Source organism: Myxine glutinosa, chromosome 7 (genome assembly GCF_964187855.1).
Source record: "Myxine glutinosa chromosome 7, kmMyxGlut1.1, whole genome shotgun sequence".
NCBI lineage: Eukaryota > Metazoa > Chordata > Myxini > Myxiniformes > Myxinidae > Myxine > Myxine glutinosa.
The window spans coordinates 153,926,701-153,945,609 of record NC_136267.1 but is presented as its reverse complement, the minus strand read 5'-3'; the positions used below and the strand labels follow the sequence as shown (position 1 = coordinate 153,945,609).

Genomic DNA, 18,909 nt, shown 5'->3' with positions numbered 1-18,909 from the left:
AACGTCTCCATATTCGTAAGTTCTAATGATACCGAGTCCAGGCGGAGTTGGGTGTGGATGGGTATGGTGGGCACAGTGAGCGAGGGGATGGGGCACAAGATTTGGAAGTAAACACAGAATTGAGGCATTCGGCTTTCTCTTGGTTGGAGGTGGCTGTGGTGCCATTTGAAGTGAGGGAAGGGATGGAGAGGTAGCATGTTCTAGAGACAGACTTATCCAGGTGCCACAAGGTTTTAGAGAAGAGAACAATTTTAATGTTCAGTCCTATGATTGGACAGACGTTGTTTTCTGGCTCTCCTGAGAGTGGACACACCCGTTGCGGGGTTTGTAGAATGATCTGAGATTGACCTTGGTGATATTTGCTTTCTAGGAAGAGAACGCAAGTTTTTTTTAAGGCAACTGCCTCACCACATGATAACTGTTCTATGGGTGGGAGGATGTGTATGATCACTGAAGATGAGATGGGATTAATCTGTGCATAAGGGAGAGCAGGTTTCTGTGTAAGAATCCCCAGGCTGAGTTAATATCAGGAGCAGTATAGTGTTGTCTGTGAGAAAGATGTAAATGGAGTCTTCACTGTTTTGAGGACAGTACAACACAGACAAATACGAGGTGGGAGCAGAGGGGAAGTCGCAGCCGCCAGAGGTACTCCTGGGGTTTGGGAGGTGTATGAGCAGTACACGGAGAGTGTGAAATGGAGTTGTTGATGTACAGTGTGACTCCGTTGCTAGGACAGGGTTCAGGTTGATAAAACCAGAGGAGACAATAGCCAGGGAGGGGCACTAAGGAGTCAGGGACATCCTCTGGGACTGGGGTTCTTAAGCTGGGGTATCCATACCTCTTGTGGGTATGGGGACTAAAATCTGGGGGTATGAGATTCATAATAAATTATAATAATAAATTGTAATAAATTCAATGAAATATCAACCTTAAATATATTATAAATATATATATTTAAATATAAATATATATATATTTCAAAACAAATTATATTTGTATAATTATATTTCAAACAAATATACATTCAATTTTCTAATAAAATTCGAATAAATCAACTATACGCCCCGAGCGTGAGCATGCGATTACAATGCACGATTGACATGACAATGAGAACATTTACATAGCGATTAGGGCGGGTCAAAGTTCACACTGAGCCAATGTGCTGTCACGTAATGTCGGCCCTACATTACCTGAGATTGTAGGCCATTAGGACATTAGGTGAAGAACTGAATAACGGCAATTACGGCAATTACGGCCTCATTCTCAATTTGTTTTGCAAATGAAAACATTTGCAAAACAAGTGAGTAGTAAGCCTACTTATCTGAAGATATTCAAAGTTTTCAAAGTATATTTAAATATAAATAGGGCATTCACATTCATTATAATGCAATAACATAAATGGGGCGGCCGGATATCGGTGTCCGTGAAAAACACCCGGATATCCGTGTCCGTAAACACCTGGTCCGTGAAAAACACCCGGATATCCGTGTCCGTAAACACCCGGTCCGTGAAAATTGATTGAGCTGCGAAAGTTGATCGATTGGGTACGTTGAAGTAGTATAGTGTGAGGAATTTCTTAATCTTCTGTACATCTCTTTCTGTTGTTTTCGGTGTTAGTGGCCAACACTTTATTTCACGTGGACTAATGTTTTATCTTCTGTGGCGTTTGTGAATTGTTTTCTTATTATTCTTCTACAGATGTGTTGCAAGATGTCGTCTGTCAAAAAACGGAATTGGAATGACGACTATGTTCGCTTTGGCTTCACCTGTGTGAAAGAAGGAAATGGAACTGATAAACCCCAATGCACGCTTTGCAATTTTGTAATGAGCAATGGAATTTGAAGTCATCAGGACTGAGAGAGCACCTTCAAAGCAAACACGGGGATCATGTTGACACCTCCATTGATGCTTTCAAGGTGAAAAGACTTCGTTATGATCAGAAAGGAACTCTTTCATCGCATGGGTTTGTTCCCACTGGGAAGCCTCTTCTGGAAGCCTCCTACAAAGTTTCGTACATGATTGCCAAGGAAAATAAGCCCCACACAATCGGAGAAAGCCAAGTGAAGCCCTGTGCGTTGGAGATGGGTAAAATCGTGCTGGGGGAGGATGCTGTGAAGCGATTGAGTCAGGTGTCCTTGTCCAACGACACTGTACGCCAGAGAATTGGAGACATGAGTCAGGACATAGCAACACAAGTTGTCAGCGAGATTAAAAACAGTTCTGCAAAAATTAGCATGCAGCTCGATGAATCGACTGACGTTTCAAACCACTGTCAAATTGCTCGTATTCGTCCGCTACGTTCATGAAATGAAACTAAAGGAAGAATTTTTATTATGCGAACGACTCAAAACAACAACTAAAGGAGCTGATGTGTTCAAGTTGATCGAACTGTTCTTTGATCGCCATGAGTGAGCATGGGACTTGGTTGGGTCGATTTGCACGGACGGAGCTCCTGCCATGATTGGTAAGAAATCTGGGTTCGTCGCTCTGGTCAAGGAGAAAGCTCCACATGTGTTGACCACACACTGTTCTACATGGCGAAGCCTTGGCGTCCAAAACGTTGTCAAATAAACTGAAAGAAGTGATGGTAATAGTCGTGCAGACAGTCAACTTTATTCCTGGACGGGCATTAAATCATCGGCTATTTCAAAAGTTCTGTGATGAGATTGGGGCGGAACATTGTGTTTTACTGTACCACACAGAGGTACGTTGGCTATCTCGTGGTCGTGTTTTCGCACGTGTCGTGGAACTTCGGGAAGAAATTCTCGAATTCCTCAGGCATCAACAATCCCGTCTTGGGAACAGTTTTGAAGATGAGCATTTTATTGTTAGCCTGGGATATTTGGCCGATATTTTGGGTCACCTCAATGACTTGAACATTTCGATGCAGGGATGGTATGTGGACATTATTCAAGCCAGGGGAAAGTTAGTGGCATTCACGAAGAAATTACCTATTTGGAGTCGCCATGTTGAAAGCGGAAACATGGCGAACTTTCCAATCCTTGACGATATCCTTCTTGATGGAGAAGATGAAAAGGCATTGCTTGGGGAAATACTTCAAGAAGTCAAGGACCATTTGAAAGTCCTAAGTACCAATTTTGAGGGTTACTTCTCAGATATTGATGATCTTAGCACGGAATCTGTTTGGATCCAGAACCCTTTTTCGTTTGATATTTCTACGACGAGTGACAACGATTTAGTGAAGGATGATTTGATCGAGTTCCAAGAAGATCAAAGAAAGAAAGCTGATTTCGGAAAGGCTGGGGGTGGATTTTAAGCAGTTTTGGTGTGAGCAGATAGCAGCTTACCCTAGCTTGGCGAAGAGGGCAATGAATGTGTTGGTTCCCGTCACAACTACGTACCTCTGTGAAACAGGTTTCTCTGCTGTATTGAACCTGAAATCAAAGTGGAGAAATCGACTTGATGTGTCCGATGATATGCGAGTGGTGTTGTCATGAACTGTGCCCGATTCCATATTCTGATTGCACGAAAACAGCAGCAACAATCTCACTAGATTAGTAAAATGCCTTGCATAAAACTTGCATGTTTTAGTTTAGTTTAGTTTGTTTTGTTTCTTTGTTAACAAGCAAAGAAATAAATAGGGATAAAATCCTAATGATTTTCTTTCCTGGTCTGTTCCTAATTATCCATATGTAAAACTAAGCTATTGAGATATTTTGAAGTCACACTGGAACCTAATGAGACTGGTAATCAGGCGCGGATCCCCGAACTTGGCCCATTTTCTGGGTAATAAGTTACCAATTTTCATCCAAAAAAAATAGGCAACTAAAGTAAAAACACCCTTCAGAATGGACCACAGAGCATCTATAAATCAAAAAAACTATAGGGGGACATGCTCCCAGTCCCGCCTAGCTATGCGCACCTTAGGTGCGCCTTGTTCAGTCAACAGTCTGGCGAAGGGGGTATGGGGACATCGTGGGCAATCCGTTGGAGATCTTGACAAGGAAAAAGGTTAAGAACCCCCTGCTCTGGGAGGAAGGACTCTGTTAAACAAATGATGTGTGGTTTTTTGGCAGTGTCCTGGATTGAGAGATGTCAGCTTGGAGAGGAGGCCTCAGATGTTTGAGGTCCACACAGTTAGGCATAGGGGAGGGGGATCTGCTGTTAGGGTTCAGCAAAATGGAAAAGAAGAAGAAGAGTGAGTAGGCGGGGGAAGCTGGGAGAGAGCGGGATGGGAAGGAAGCTGGGAGGGTGCGGTGCTATGTTGTGTAAGAATAACGGGTATTTATGGCCAATGGGGTGAAGGGTTGAGGGTCAGTCACTTGAAAAGAAGGAAATGGGCAAAGAAGTGAGTCGATAAATGTGGACACTATATTTTTAAGAGCAGTCTTCTTGCTGGAAGCATCAACGTCCATTAGAAACTCCCAGCCTCAGTTTTCCAGTGAGTCTTTGAATTATGTATATTCGTCATTAATTATGAATCATCCGCAAATGCACCAAAAGCCTCTACTGATGGTCGCTTGAAAGCTGAAAGGTGAAAACAAGGTGTGCCTAAGGCCTGGTAAACCTACAGCTATTTTTGAGTCAAGCATTTTCTGTTTGTAGATAGCATATACAGCAAACCTAGGAGGGCTTGTTTGAGTCTTGGGAGAGCCAACAGACTTCCATTTCCTTTATTTTCTCTCTCTGATACTGCTCCCCTTAATGAGAATAAATATAAATAATGAAATATGGGCTATTTGTGGAGTATTTGAGCTATGCTAAATGTAACGAGTGTAAATAACATTTTGATATATCTGAGTTGCCAATGAGCCATATCCCATTCGGAAGAGCAAAATTGGCAATGGAAATCGATGTATTCAACCTTGGATTTCTTATGTTATTGGCATCACTTTTATAAATGATTAATGTTTCGAAACAAGAATTAGGTATTAAATATTGCCACTGAAAATTTTATAATCAGGTCATTAAATTCACAAATTGTACTCAAACAGCGTACGGTAAGACCTCGTCATATGCGGGGGATACGTTCCTGGAAAATGCCACGAATGTCGAACCCGCGAATGTCGGGGCAATGTTCCAATGGGGAAAAGGGGGATAGGTTCCTGGAGGTTCATGATTCATAAGGCAAATTTTTAATAGTTTAAGAACACAAATGTACTAATTACAGTTTCATTAAAAATGCTTACTAATAAAATAAAAATAATGGAAACAATTCCAAAAGGTTTGCTCACACTTTTTCCTTGTGTGTCATGCTTATCGAGAACGGACTGTTTGTTTTGCTTCGATCTTGTGTGGTCCCCAAAGCGCATCATGGTCCCAGATATAGTAGTTGCATTTTAACTGCTCGGAGTTTAAGCTTGAAGGAAGATACGCTATAGATACATGCACCACCTCCCCACAACCTCACTGCCCCCCGCCCCACCCCCAAAAAACGGAGGGGCCTGTCAAAGCCTGTCATCATGTGTGAGACATTTCTAACAGGAAGGGACATCAGGACAAATGGGGGGCAAAGTGGGACGTGAGGACGGGGACGGGAATGGGAAGGGGGTGGGGGGAGGAGGGGTTAAAACACTCTATAGATGGATAAACTTGTCTTCCTTTCCTTTTCCTTCTCACCCAAAATGGAGGGGCCGTCAAAGTCGGAAAAATAATAACCAGAAGGAGCCAGGGATATCATGTGAGGGAAGCATTTCTAGCAGCAAGGGATGTGTGGCTGGGGTGTGGGGGGTAGGAGAGGAGGAGGTGGGTGGGGGGAGGGAGGGAGGGATGAGGTGAGGGGTGGTGACTGTTTTGAGCCCAGAAAGTGATGCCAAAGTGACCAGTATGGCATTTTTGGCAAACAGGATGACTAATTTGGTCCATCAGTGAAGCGACGGGTGGGCTCTGCTAGTGTATTGATAAATAATTTGAAGCATTTACTTCGAATGGTTTCACTAACATTTACGTTTAGAGTAAAATAAATAAGAATGCCTTCACATTAATATTTCAATTCACTTTTGATGTACCATGTGCTGTTACAGAGCGCCGGTGCTGCCAAGGCAGTTTCTTGGCAAGGGTTATTGTGGGTAGTTTGCCGTTGCCTTCCCAGCAGTAGTTAGGGCACAAATTTGGAATTTATTGAGGGTGCCCGCGATATCTGGCCAACTCTTCGCAAAGAACAGCGTGGGATCTTTAACATCCAGCAGCTAATGCCAGCAGACGGAACACCTAGTTTAACATCCACCCGAAGGACGGCATGCTAGATACCTTAGAGGTAAGAACAAATCGAAATTAACAATTATTTTACTAGTGGGGTCACCCGTGGGAATCCTACGGGCATGGAGGTGTATCGTTGCGTTCGGTGCAGCCGTTTTTGTGGTACCCGGGACAATAACGTTAGGTGGGAGTCCAAACGTGAAAATGCTGGAGACCAAAAGTGAAATTGGAAAAACAATAGAGCCTATTTTAATCCAGGGGGTCCCAGGAATACCCACCCAAAATATCGTTGCGATCAGTTCAGCCGTTTTTGTGGTACCCGGGACAATAACGTTAGGCGGGAGTCCAAACGTGAAAATGCTGGAGACCAAAAGTGAAATTGGAAAAACAATAGAGCCTATTTTAATCCAGGGTGTCCCAGGAATACCCACCCAAAATATCGTTGCGATCGGTTCAGCCGTTTTTGCAGTACCTGGGAACGGACGGACGGACAGACAGACGGACAGACATTTGGTGAATTATATAGCATGTGAGATATTAAAAGAAGATGTTATGCTAAACTTTGGCTTTCTATATTGAACAAAAGTTGCTTCCCAAGTAGAATGAAATTTTGACTAAGAGTAAGCAAACCACCAGGTATAGGCATATTCAAATACCTTTCAACATTCTCTAACCAGAAGTGGCATTACATTCTTTGTCACACTAAAAATGTATATATTTTCTTCAACTGATCTTGATCTCACCTGTCTTTGCAAATGCGGCTACGGCAGGCCTGTGACGACTCGTTACATCGAGACTCACTTTGATCCAGTGGCAATACAAGTGACCTCATCCCTGGCAAATGGATTGGGCAAAATATTTAAATAGAAAGCACAAAAAATGTAATGATTCATGTCATAGTCTAAATTCGCAGGATAAAATTACAATTGCTGTTTCTTCATAAACAACCTGAGATGTCAACCATTTCCTGGACCTTCAGCCACAATGCACAGAGAATTGTAATACGAGAGTTGTAGAAATCTGATAACAATTGTTAATGGCAAAGGTGCATTATTTTTACCTCCCCTGCCGAAGGTGGATGGAGGTTATGTTTTCACCCGTCTGTTTGTTTATCTGTGAGCAGGATATCTCAAAAGGTTCTGGACACATTCGGATGAAGTTTGGTGGACAGGTTTGGAGTGTGACAAGGATGAGTTTATTAGATTTGTTGAAGATCTGAATCCGGATCCACATACTTGAGTTTTTAAATCTTTGAAGTGATTCTTCACCATTGAGAGATGGTGCCAAAAAACATATTTAGCAGGATATTTCAACAAGTTGTGGACAGATTATGACAAAACTTGGTGGATGAGCTGGGTAGCTGTCAAGAGCAAACTGATTAGATGTTGGTTAAGGTCCAGATGTAGTTTTGGCCCATCAGTGTCAAGACGTCACGCCGTTCGCTCAGCCTGGCAGAGGCACTCTAATGAATGCTGCTCTCGCTACCTCACACACGTGAAGTGAAAAGCGGGGTTAAGCAATTGGTTCATGTCCATCTGTCCATCTGATCAGTTAATGATGATCAGTTATTTAAATTGAAGAAACTTATTCAAATTGAATGTTATATTTTGAACATGAATGGGAACATGAATAGAAAGACAAGCTTGCTGTTTTACTGTAGTTTGTCTCTGAATTCATCTCGACCGCACATGCTCAGAGAGAAGTAAGATAATTGTTTTACTCTGGCTTCTTGCCTGGAAATCCAAAAAAATTGAAAATAATTCCAAAGACGAAACTTGCCGTTTTTAGGACGTCATAGATGACGCATACAATGGGCATGAATAGCTAATGTAACGTGTTAGATAGGGTGATTTAATAGACACTGGGTAAAACATCGGTAAAACCCGAAATCATATACTTGATCAGTGATCACAGTAGAACACAAATCACATTCATAATTTCTAATATTTCCAAGAACCATGATATATATAGCATGATATATATAGCATGATATTTATATATATATATATATATATATATATATATATATATATATATATATATATATATATATATATATATATATATATATATATACAGTATATATATATATATATCAGCAATTATGCGACTCCATACCGTGAGTGGAGAACAGCCAGTAAGGTGTCCCATACAGCCACTGCTGCACCTTACCGGCAGCGATAAGCACCGTCTGCCACACAGTACATTATCTCTGGTTTCCACCCGCTATATGGAGTCGACCTGGATGTGGTTGGGAGTAACGAAATGGTTGACAGTATCTGAATTAACATATTTATGACGTACTGCGACATGGCTCATCCGGAGCTTCGCAGTCAAGGCGGACGTACGTGGTGGTGGTGGTCACGGCGTTCGATTAGGTTGGAGCACTAAATAATATATATTTGTGTGTGTGTATATATATATATATATATATTTTTTTTTTAAATGAGAGGACATGCAAGGCATGTGAGAGGGTGCAGTATCGGGGTGAAGAAGAGGTCGCCTTTATGTCTATGTATGATGCCAATTGACGCTGCATTCTATGGTGATCAACAAAGCCTCCATCTCCTGAACTGTGGCTCAACCTCGCCTTATTGCAGGGAATAAATGTGGTTTGTGTAGAAGACTGCTTCAGTCATGCTAAACTTCTGGATTTTTAAAGCGATCTTTAAAGTAATTATAATAAAAAATATAACCACCTTTAGAGGCCATTTTTCCCCGCAAAGATTTTTTCCCCTCCAATTTTTCCCCTTTTTCGGGAACCGTGGTTGTTGTTGTTTTTTTGGTCCCCTTTTTGAAGCAATGTTTTACGGCCGGATGCCCTTCCTGACGCGAACCCTTTTTGCCGCCTTTTAACGACAAACAGGGAATTACCAGTGAACTGGTACTCAATTAGCCTAACGACAAACAGGGAATTACCAGTGAACTGGTACTCAATTAACCTAACGACAAACAGGGAATTACCAGTGAACTGGTACTCAATTAGCCGACCTCGGAAGGATGACAGGCTGAGTCAACCCCCCTGGCGTTAATTCAGCGATCGACCGGGATTCGAACCCAGGATCCTTGGTATCCTAAGCCGGCACCCTAGCCGCTAGCCCAACACCAGGGTTAATTATTTTATTAAAATTGAAGTGCATAATATATACTTCAGCACTGTGTGGGGTATTGTGTTATATGAAATCTCTAGTTTAAAAATGGAATTGGAAGATCTCCCAAAACAGAGATGAGATGAATATTTTCTGTTATAATGTACATTATTTTTAGTTTAATTGAAACCTATAAATACTTTAATTGATTTACAATAGAAAAATAAATGTGAATTGTGCTGTTCAAAATTTCCCCTTTCTTGGAGTGTCAGCATTCCTGAAATATTATTAAATTGTGAAGCATTCTCGAGTTGCCCAAGCAAAAATAATCGAGGAAATCAACTAATGATCATTCCTTTGCATAAGTGTTATAAAACAAAACTTTCATTCAGTCCCAGCATGGAAGAAAAAAAACCAAGAAGCAGAACAAGTTGAAAAAATTAATGAGGTGAAGAAGATTTAAGAAGTGAGGTGTGGATGAAAACATTGTGGCAGCGAAATAATTTGTACATTTCGGTGGTTGCCATACACTATACCTGGAGCTTGAACAGCAAGTAAACGCTTGTGCAAATCAAGCTCAGGCTGTACGAGGCAAAGCCTTGGTTCTCGCCCCTGACCTAACACTGAGCCATCATCACAAACAGCCATCCAAGTCCGATCGTATAATAAACCCCGGGGACCCACAGGCCAATGGTGTACCTGCGCACAAGATATGAAAAATCAAAGAATGGAAGGATTAATATTTTAAGACGATGAAAATGGAACAATATGAGTGGGTAAAATAGAAAATAGGTAAAAGCAAAATAATGAAGCGCAGATCCTCCATGGCACGGCTTAGCAGGATACATGGTAAAAGTCATTCATAACTTCCTGTGCAAATTCAACATTTGCCGTTCTCCCCGAGCTCAAATTATTTGGTCAGAGCGTTACATGCTTTTGCCAGCAATTAGCCAAGTCTGGCCGCACATGGTTTTGCATATCCCCCAGTCGGAGGCACCAATAACTGTTAATGGGATTAGTGTCGGTTACTTGACAAAACTTTGTTTCAACGATTTTATTTTCAATTCCGACTGCATTTGGTTGTTTCATACCACATTCCCACTCCACATGGCGTTACCACTTCGTTGATGATTATACATTTGTGCATTATGCACACACCATCAGTCATGTGTGCAATTTGCTTGTTCATGTGAAACTGCAATGGCTAGTGATGCAAGCCGACGCTTTGTGCTGCATTTTGCAATTTGGTTCATGTCCATAATGTAAACCATGTGGAAAGCCTTTTGGCAGCGCAGATGAAGAAACATGGCCAACGGCAAAATAAATGTGTGAAAACTGCCCGAAATAACACTGAAAACAATGTACAATTATTAAGTCACTACCATTCATGTTGCTCCCTCACCAACAATGGGCATATGTAGCAAATAACTATCTCTTGATGAACACAGCTGTTCACAACTAGGAAAAAAGTATACAAAAAATGGTTACCTGGTGCAGCCTCAGATAAAGCTACAACAAACTGTTAGCGTAAAAATAATATCTAGTTATATTTTCCTTTTGGAAAATACTGAACATTTTCCAAAACATTTTTTTTTTGGGATACAAGATCGAGGCTAGTGTAAGAGCTAACATTCATCACAAAAAGACAAATTTACACATAAAACATAAAACGTATGATAAAGGGAGTGAGAGACAAGATGGAGAGCAGGGACATCGGGAGATCTGTGGGAGGGAGAGGGCTTGGGGGGAGGAGGCATGGGAAGGGGGTGGGGTGGGAGAGGTAAAAAACAATAAAATTAAATTGAAAAAATGTGTACTTCTACCCACTAAACGTGGATGGCTCTTCGTGTCCAGGGAGTCAAAGGAACGTAAAATTGTCAAGTATAACATCGCAATCAATATAGTCAGCACCAGGATGGAAAGTCACAAGGTGAGGAAAGCGTTTGATAAAGACGCCACACCGTAATCACCAATATTGTAATCACCGCTGTGAGAGGTGAGGAAACAATGTAAGGAAAGCATGTGATATGCCACACCACCTATATGGATGACCGTGGTTTGCTGACGCAGATAGACCATAACAATTGAAACGAATAACGATGCTGAGAAAAACAGTCACACCCAATTGGTCAGTGCCATGACCAATCAAGAGGTGAAGGGGGAAAACAGTCACACCCAATTGGTCAGTGCCGCCACCAATCGCCGAGTGAATGGGGAAATGGGCAAACCTAATTGGTCAGTGTCACGACCAATCAACGAGTGAATATTGCTGACATAGCTACAGCCACACAACTTCTATTTATTATACAAGATTCTGTATGGGTTACCACTCTCATGCAGGATACTCAGCTGAGCGTGCAGGACTTTGGAAAATGTCCCAGATGCCGGCGATAGCTTGCCTAATCTTTGTGAAGCACACCATGGAATACTAAACCTTCACCAATATGCTATCAGATGGGACGCCAGGTTTAACATCCATCTAAGGGACGGTGCACACATTTATGTATCACCTTGCAGTTATCGTGTAGAAATATAAAATATGTGAATCATGGATTGTTAATCATCTCAACATAATGTTCATTCCCAGTGAGTTTAACCCATGAATTATGAAAACAATAATGACATAAACAATTATACTGCCGAAATAGTCAATTTGCTTAAAGAAAAATTAATGGTTGTGAAGACATTGTGGAGATAAACAAATACTTTATTAAACAATATATAAAATAAGCAGTTTATATGCTTAAATATACTTCTGACATGGAAGTCAATATACGACTTAAGTCTGAAGTCCGGGCTTAGAAATGATTTCCGCAAGCGGGAGAGTTTCTTTGCAGTCATAACCTCAGTTTGGTCTGACATGTACATAGTACATTTTACGTATAATGCAAGACCTATTGTACCTCCATACCAAGCAAGTAGCAAGATGCATATTGTCAGGCTGGAGCAGAGCATTAAGTGTCAGTTTTCTGATGCTTGCAGCATATAACTCTAAGGATTGTGAAGAGGTCAGTAACTCAAGAGTGGAGTTGACCTGGGATGTCATAGGCAGAGAGCTCGGACAGCAAGACTGGATGCCAGGATGTACTGAAAGCTTCAGATACTGTACGTCCAGAGAGATAGTCCTGATATCATGTCTGACATTGAGGGCCTCCATTCATTGTTGGGTGAGTAAAAGCAGCATGTCCAAGGTGGAGGGAGTGATCTGGTGTGAATCCAAATTGGTGATCTGAGATGAGGACTTTGGAGAAAAGGAAGGATTTCTTATCAACTGTGATAATGGATTCCATGGCCTTGCTTATGACTGTAAGTAAGCTAATAGGTCTGTAGTAAAGGGGGTCTGCTTTTGCCTGTTTTAAATGTAAGGCAGTGATGTTCGCTGATTTCTAAGCAGATAGAAGATGTCCTAGTGTATGTGATAAGGTGAAATGAGGAGAAAGAGGATGTGTGACAGCAGAGAAGGTGTATAGGACACATGAGCTGATGCCGTCTGGTCCACTTGCAGAATCAAAGTCGAGGGTTGCTAGAAACTTTCCCACCTCAGAGTCTAGGAGAGTCTAGGGGCAATTGGGTACGAATGGGTAGCGGGGGGTATAGAGAGTGAAGAGTTGGAGACGAGATTTAGAAGTAAACGCAGAATTGAGGGATTTGGCCTTCTCATGAGCGGAGTCGGCTGTGTTGTCATATGAAGTGAGGGAAGAGATGGAGGGGGAGCATACACCAGAGGCAGACTTAACAAGTTTTCCCCAGATTTTAGAGGGAGATGAATTTGAGAGTTCAATTTTGAGGATGGACAGATGTTGTCTTCTGGCTCTCCGAAGAGTGGACGCACACCTTTTGCAGGCTTTGTGGAATGAGCTGAGATTGCCTTCAGTCAGGTTTGCTTTCCAGGAAGAGAAGGAAGGTTGTTTCAGATCAACTGCCTCACCTAGTCTGGGTTTGATTCTCAGCCTGACTATAAACTGTCGAGTTGGTGCTTAATGGGCACAACAAAGTTTGCCATCCCTCAGATGTACATTAAGTTGGGTGTCCCGTCTGAGATTATTATTTGGTGGACCTTAAATATCACACACCGCTCCAATTGACTATCAGGTTGACGATCGTGGAGCGGCTTGCGTGCCCCGATGACCCAATGAGCTATACTGGACAGGCCTAACCAAACCAGGCAGGTCAGAGGGTCGGGGACAGACAAAGTATAGTCAAAACCTTGAGGAGTAAACCTCAATGCCAAAAATCCTGATGTCCGCAGCAGGGCCTCAGTAGTTGAAATGGCGAAGCAGAAAGACTTGTTACCCGGCATATCAACGATGAAGATCATTAATCCTGACAAAAAGTACTCATGTAGAACTTTAACAGCAAGGGATGCACCGCCATCTCATGCCATCACCCATCCTCACCCACAATGTTGATTACCCCCATTCACACTGCCTAAGGTAAACCATTTACTTGCAGGTCACGATGTTTTTCCTGACATACTCTGTCTCCTCTTTTCTTATATTCAATCATTCCTCTGCAGTACAACTGTTACCCCCACTGTAAGTTCATGCCCCCTATCACCTCACCTTTCCATGAGCCTCAATCTGGTACTGTAAAATGGGGTGAATAGGGACAGCAAGGTGATTAGGGACACAAACTGAAAAAAAGTTCGGAAACTTTTTTCACTGAAAATTGATAACCATACTGATTTGTTGATATTTGGGTTGAAAGTGTTCTCTTGTTTTAAAAAAAAAAGCAACTTATAGTCCCTATTAACCCCATATATGGGTTAAATAGGAATAAATAGGATTTTTATGGCTGTCCCTATTCACCCCGTTTTACGGGTGAATCGGGACAGTCACTAATACAAAAAAATAATAATCAAGAAATAGGGACAGTTTGGAGAAAGTTTTTATCCCATTTTTTTCTCATTGGCACCGTGGTTTATATTATGGGTGCTTATTATGTGCATCCATCTGAGCTATCAATTTAGCAATAAGTTGGAAACTCAGGATTGTTTAAAACCACCTTTAGAGGCCATTTTGGTGGTTTTAAACAATCCTGAGTTTCCAACTTATTGCTAAATTGATAGCTCAGATGGATGCACATAATAAGCACCCATAATATAAACCACGGTGCCAATGCGAAAAAAAAAAATGGGATAAAAACTTTCTCCAAACTGTCCCTATTTCTTGATTTTTTTTTTTTTTTGTATTAGTGACTGTCCCGATTCACCCGTAAAACGGAATTTACGTAAAACGGAAAACGGAAAACGGTGAAACGATTCACCCGTAAACTCAGGATTGTTTCTTGATCATTATTTTTTTGTATTAGTGATTGTCCCTATTCACCCGTAAAACGGGGTGAATAGGGACAGCCATAAAAATCCTATTTATTCCTATTTAACCCATATATGGGGTTAATAGGGACTATAAGTTGCTTTTTAAAAAAACAAGAGAACACTTTCAACCCAAATATCAACAAATCAGTATGGTTATCAATTTTCAGTGAAAAAAGTTTCCGAACTTTTTTTCAGTTTGTGTCCTTATTCACCTTGCTGTCCCCTATTCCCCCCTCCCCCCCCCCCCCATTTTATGGTAAAGGAAAAACAAAACAATAAAACCAACCACATCAGCAACACCACAGTAGCAACAACAAAACAGACAGAGCGAACTTGGATGCATGAACCTCAAAGCAGTTATCTTCTTACTATCACAGAGGCGTTAAAGCTTTACTGCTTGTCGTTAAAGGCGGCAAAAAGGGTTGGCGTCAGGAAGGGCATCCGGCCATAAAACATTGCTTCAAAAAAAGGGGACCGAAAAACAACAACAACCACGGTTCCCGAAAAAGGCCAACCCCCGCTTGCGGGGAAAAATGGCCTCTAAAGGTGGTTTTTTATTATTTTTTATCACAGAGGAAATGTACATGTCACTGAAACTCCAAAATTTATGTATGGAAAATGTTGCCACCTTCGGTGGTAGCCGGTATTACAGATAGTCTTCTTTAATTATATGACTAGTGAGGTACCCGTGCTAAGCACGGATGGGAGCCCATAACCTAAGAAAAAATGATTTGAGAAATTTTATGAAAAAGGTTTTAGGACATGCGCAGGAACCCCAAAAGGTTCCACAGAAAGTTTGGCAGGGCTAGCCCCAAAACTGAGGGAGTAGTTCGAGGAAGGACAGGCTGTCCTGCTTTATTATATTGTTGCGGATATGAGATTGGCATCCATCCATATCCGCTTGTAAATATTCCCCTATTTCCTCCATGCTTCCCAACTATCCCCAATCCCCCATTCCCTAGTCCCATTTTCTGTAAACAACACTCTGTAGACCCGACCTCCCCCTATTTCCCCCATTAAATGTCGCATCCAGGTCCACCGCATCTCACGTAGACAACTATAGGACATCTTGCTAGTTATTCTTAGTCTATGTCAGTTAAGGACTCGTTTCCATTAATTGTGATTCTTCGTTGCACCAGAATGTGATTGTATGGCACCGTTAGGAAGTTTAGGACCTCCCAATACCTCCCCGCAGCTCTTCCTCACGGTTCAGCAACAACAACAGCAACAGCAACAACAACAACAGCGGCGGCGGCGCGGGGAGTGTGCGCCCTCACTCCGGCTTGGTTGGTGGGGGGTGTTGGGAGGGCACCATGCCTTTCCAACGAGCCGCCATCGAGCATGTGCTCGACGGGGTTACCAAGTAGGGGCTCGCTGTCAGCTCCTCGTCAAGGGCGGAGCCCGGTAACCCCGCACCCAATAGAAGCGGCGGACCGATCCCATCTGGGGCGGAGCCAACGAGCCGAGGGCGTGTCACTCCCCGCTGAGCATGCGCAGGAAGAGGGAGGTGACGTCAGATGCGCCCTGAGCTGGGAGAGAGAAGGACGCCACCTCCGAGCGCTGCAATACCTCCCCGCATCTCTGGTCCGGACCGTGTTTGATTCTGCCCCTGAGCCAAGGTGCACCTTGTGCTATCGACTGCCTGTCCTTCCCTGCCATCAATCCCTGTGTAAGTCAGTCTTGTTCCGTTTGTCTGTGGTCTGTCTGGGATAAATAAGATTGTGTCTAAGTGCCTATCTCTTCTGTGCTTTACCTCTTACCTTGTAATCTACCCCTTTTCTCCACCACCAATTATATCCTCCTCCGGAGGTCTTGAGAACTGTACCCCTTTTGTCGTTTCATTTATCCCAGCCGTTGTGTCCTTTCCTTCATTGATTTAGCATAGCGCGACTTGGTCAACGTCGGGTGGAATCGGGTGAGTTGGGGAAGAATCGGGTAAACTGTGCGAACACGGCGGCCATTCCGCTCGGCCCATCATAACATCTTAAGCCGTGTCCGTAACAATTGGTGTCGAGGAGTGAGATCGGACCCGAAGCGCGCTTAACGCGCTCAAAATTACAAGTAACCGAAATTTGTTTTGTTTTAAAATAAAAACCCGAATTTTGAAAGTCGCGCTATGGCAGATCAAGACGGCTGGGTTCCGGTAGAGGAGAGTGAGGCAGGGTCGATCCAGGACCAAATTGAGGGACAAGAGGAGAGCGAAGCAGTGAGGGCGGCAGGTTCGCAAAATGGCGTCCTCGCGCACGAGGCTTCAGGCGCGCAAAGTGGCGTCCTCGCGCACGTGGGGGTAGCGGCACCAAATTTTGCCGCGCCCGTGACCGTAGCAGCGGCCGCAGCACCAATGAACTGGGGCCTATTCATGCAGCAGATGCAGGCCTTCATGGTCAAGGCGGATGAGGAGAGGGAAGAGAACAGGGGGATGAGAAACCAAATTTTAGGAATGGGGAACCGGATGGATGCTCAGAGTGAGCAAATGAGGGCTCAGAGTGAGCAATTGGGGGTAATGAGGGACGAAGCAAGGGGTACCGGTGAGGGGTTAGACAATGGGATAAAAGAGGTAAAGAATGGGTTAATGGGGGTAGAAAACAGAATGGCCGCTCAAGAGAATCAAATGGAAGGGATGCAAAGGGGGTTAGAGGGGTTAGAAAACAGTATGGAAGGCAAATTGAGGGACATGAGGGACCAAGCGGAAAGGGAAGTTAAAAAAATGGGGCAGCAGATAGAGGGGGTCAGAATGGGGGTAGAAACTAAATTGGATGCTCACAGGGAGGAAATGGAGCAGATGAGGGTGGCATCTGGGCAGGAGTTGCAGGTGATGGGAGAAGAGATCAGAAGAGGGGTGAGTGAGGAGGTCGGAGGAGTGCGCGAGGAGGTGAGGCACTGTAAGGAGCGCATGGAGAAGGAGGTGAGAAAGGGGACTGTAAAATTGCAAGGTGGTATAGAGGAGTTGACGCTGGGAGTAGAACAACTGACAGTGGGACAAAAGGAGTTGGGGGACCAGGTAAAGAAGAACACAGCGGTAATAGAGGGTTTAAAATCGACACAGAAGGAGATGAAAAAGGACGTAGAGGTAATTAAAAAAGAGTGTCAAACGGTACATGAGGACCTGACGAGGAAAATGAACAAGGTGGTAGAGGTGATGGAGGTTAAAGAGCGGGAGGTGCGGGAGCACATAGAAAAAAATAAGGTGGAGTTAGAGGAAGAACTTAAGGGGGCGCACGAGGAGATGAAGGAGGTGAAGCAGAAATTAGAAGAAGTGGAAGAAGGGGTGAGCGAAATTAAGAAGCGACGGAGAGAGGATAAGAAAGAGATAAAGGAGGAAGTAAAACAATTGGTCCAAAGTCTGTGTTCGGATCGTGATGATGTGCTCATTAACCGGATGAGGGATTCGCAGGTGATGGAGGAGAAGCGAAGAGAAAGAGGACCCGGTGTAAGTGGTGACCAATATGGTCGTGCGTATGATGCGCCAGGTGATTTAATAAGCTTGGGGGTCGAGATAGACCCGGATGTTCGTGAGAGGCCAAGAGTGAGGTGTATGGCTGGTCCGGAGGGTATGGAACGAGGGTGCGAGCGAGAGGGTCCGGTGATGGGAGAGGTGCGAGGTGTGATTGAACAGGTGTGATTGCACAGGTGTGCAACTGAACAGGTGTATGGAGCAGTGTATGAGTGGTGAGTGTTGTGGATCAGCGCGAATGCGCTTGGGGGAGAGAAGGGTGCAGGTGGCACCAAGTATGAGAGCACAGGTGTGCAAGTACAGGTGTGTGGAATACATGGAGTATTGGAATGAGTGGTGTGGAGAGAGTTGGAGTAAGTGGTACGGAGTGGTGTGCATGGTGCGAAGGTGTGGATGGGGGAAGAGTGGACCCCTTTCACGAGTACCCGGGGCGGGTAGTGTAAGTGTTAGGTAGAGGGTATAGGTAAATTGTGGTTGGATATTGGCATTTGTGGTGCGGTTGCAGAATGGTATTGTGGATGGGTGCATTAGTGTGGTGGAAATGGCTGGGCGTGTAGCCTGTTAGTGTGTGTAGTTGGTTTGGGCACTCCACCACTGTGAGGATGTCGGCCAGGTGAGGCCGCAGGTGGGCTCTGGGAGCCGTTAGTGTCAGTGGGTGCCTGAGGATCCCGGGTGTGGATCGGGCAGCCCGTGCCAGAGAGGGCACTGAGGGGGTGAGAGTGCGAGAGGGCCTTCCCCAGTTAGTTAGGTTAGGGTGAGGAGCAGGTAAGCTCGGGTGGCAACTACAGTGGTGGAGGTGTGCAGGTGGGTAGACCTGCTGGGAGAGCTACATGTCACAGCCCAGAAATTGTGCGAGGGCACCGGGAGATGAATCGGGGGAGTGAGACCCC

General features: G+C 43.7%; 1 protein-coding gene across 1 annotated transcript in view; it reads right to left on the bottom strand.

Annotated features, from left to right (window-relative positions):
- Nucleotides 1-18,909, bottom strand: part of MOCOS (molybdenum cofactor sulfurase) — a 329,100-nt gene that overhangs the window by 116,868 nt on the left and 193,323 nt on the right. Inside the window, exons 9-10 of the mRNA XM_068123432.2 lie at nucleotides 9,785-9,947; nucleotides 6,903-6,993 (exon numbers count right to left, since the gene is read on the bottom strand). Coding sequence (XP_067979533.2) covers nucleotides 6,903-6,993; nucleotides 9,785-9,947 — 254 coding nt within the window. The remainder of the gene's footprint in view (nucleotides 1-6,902; nucleotides 6,994-9,784; nucleotides 9,948-18,909) is intronic.